The sequence below is a fragment of the Galeopterus variegatus genome, unplaced genomic scaffold (assembly GCF_000696425.1).
Source record: "Galeopterus variegatus unplaced genomic scaffold, G_variegatus-3.0.2 Scaffold696, whole genome shotgun sequence".
Taxonomy (NCBI): Eukaryota; Metazoa; Chordata; class Mammalia; order Dermoptera; family Cynocephalidae; genus Galeopterus; species Galeopterus variegatus.
The window spans coordinates 99,153-100,177 of record NW_007726807.1 but is presented as its reverse complement, the minus strand read 5'-3'; the positions used below and the strand labels follow the sequence as shown (position 1 = coordinate 100,177).

Here is a 1,025-nt window from a genome sequence, read left to right as displayed (position 1 = left end):
TTGCGATCCCGTTGCCGGTCAGTAAAAAAGACAAAAAGGAAAATAAATAAATAAATAAATTCCAAAAAATCATTAAGACTGTCTTGTCGAGTGTTCCTTATAATGGGATTTTAACCTCTTGCTCTACTTTTGCTTGTCAGAAATTCATTTGATGGACATGCCATTCTGTTTCTCTGCGTTGATGCTCATTTATTTCTTGGGGTTGTTGTGGAATTGCTGGGAAAGCCCATGACAAATGAAGGAGTCTGATCCCCTCCCCCAGCTAAGAAAGAATGCTTCTGTGCAGTATGTCGGGAAGATTTCCAAGTGCTGGGTCAGAGGGCAGGCCTCTCAATGCTGGAACTTTGTAGGGAAGGAAACTTGGAGGCTTAAGATTTCTTTATATAGTAACAGTCTATCCCTAAAGTGCATGTGTAGGGTTTGGATGACTCTACTTCCCAAGGATAAGAATGCAGAGTTATTGTTTTAAAATATAAAGTGGTAATTTGATAAAAGTTGCTTTAGTGCTACGAAGAAATGAATTCACAGAAGGGACAATTCATTCTTACTAATAAGCTCAAACTCAGAGAGGCCACAAGTCGATAATACCATTAGAAGAATAACAACCAAAGGTATAATTTAAAACATTTGACAAGGAAAAGGTTAGAGACTGAGATCACTAAGCAGATAAGTCTATTAGCAATGCTTATTTCACTCTGAAATCCTAATGATTTTATTAATGAATACTCTGTAACCTTGTGGCATTTTGTCTAATTTGTTCCAATGTATTGGTACACGTTTATTTCCCATAATCCCAAACTGTCTTGTGCCTTGTCTCCAGCTCCAGTATAAAGAACAAAACTACAAGGCCACTCCGGTAAGCATGACCCCAGAGATAGAAAGGGTGAGGAGGAACCAAGAGCAGCTGAGTGCGGCAAGTTGTCTCTGTTTTCTTCTATATTTTATCAAACATTGCATGTTTTTATTTTGAAAAATTCTGTCTGAAAAGCTTTCAGCCCTCTACATGTTTGGATGTTCTTGTCATA

General features: G+C 37.9%; 1 protein-coding gene across 1 annotated transcript in view; it reads left to right on the top strand.

Moving 5' to 3' along the window:
- NEBL (nebulette) overlaps positions 1–1,025 on the top strand; it is a 110,369-nt gene that overhangs the window by 69,551 nt on the left and 39,793 nt on the right. Inside the window, 1 exon segment of the mRNA XM_008571523.1 lies at positions 821–913. Coding sequence (XP_008569745.1) covers positions 821–913 — 93 coding nt within the window.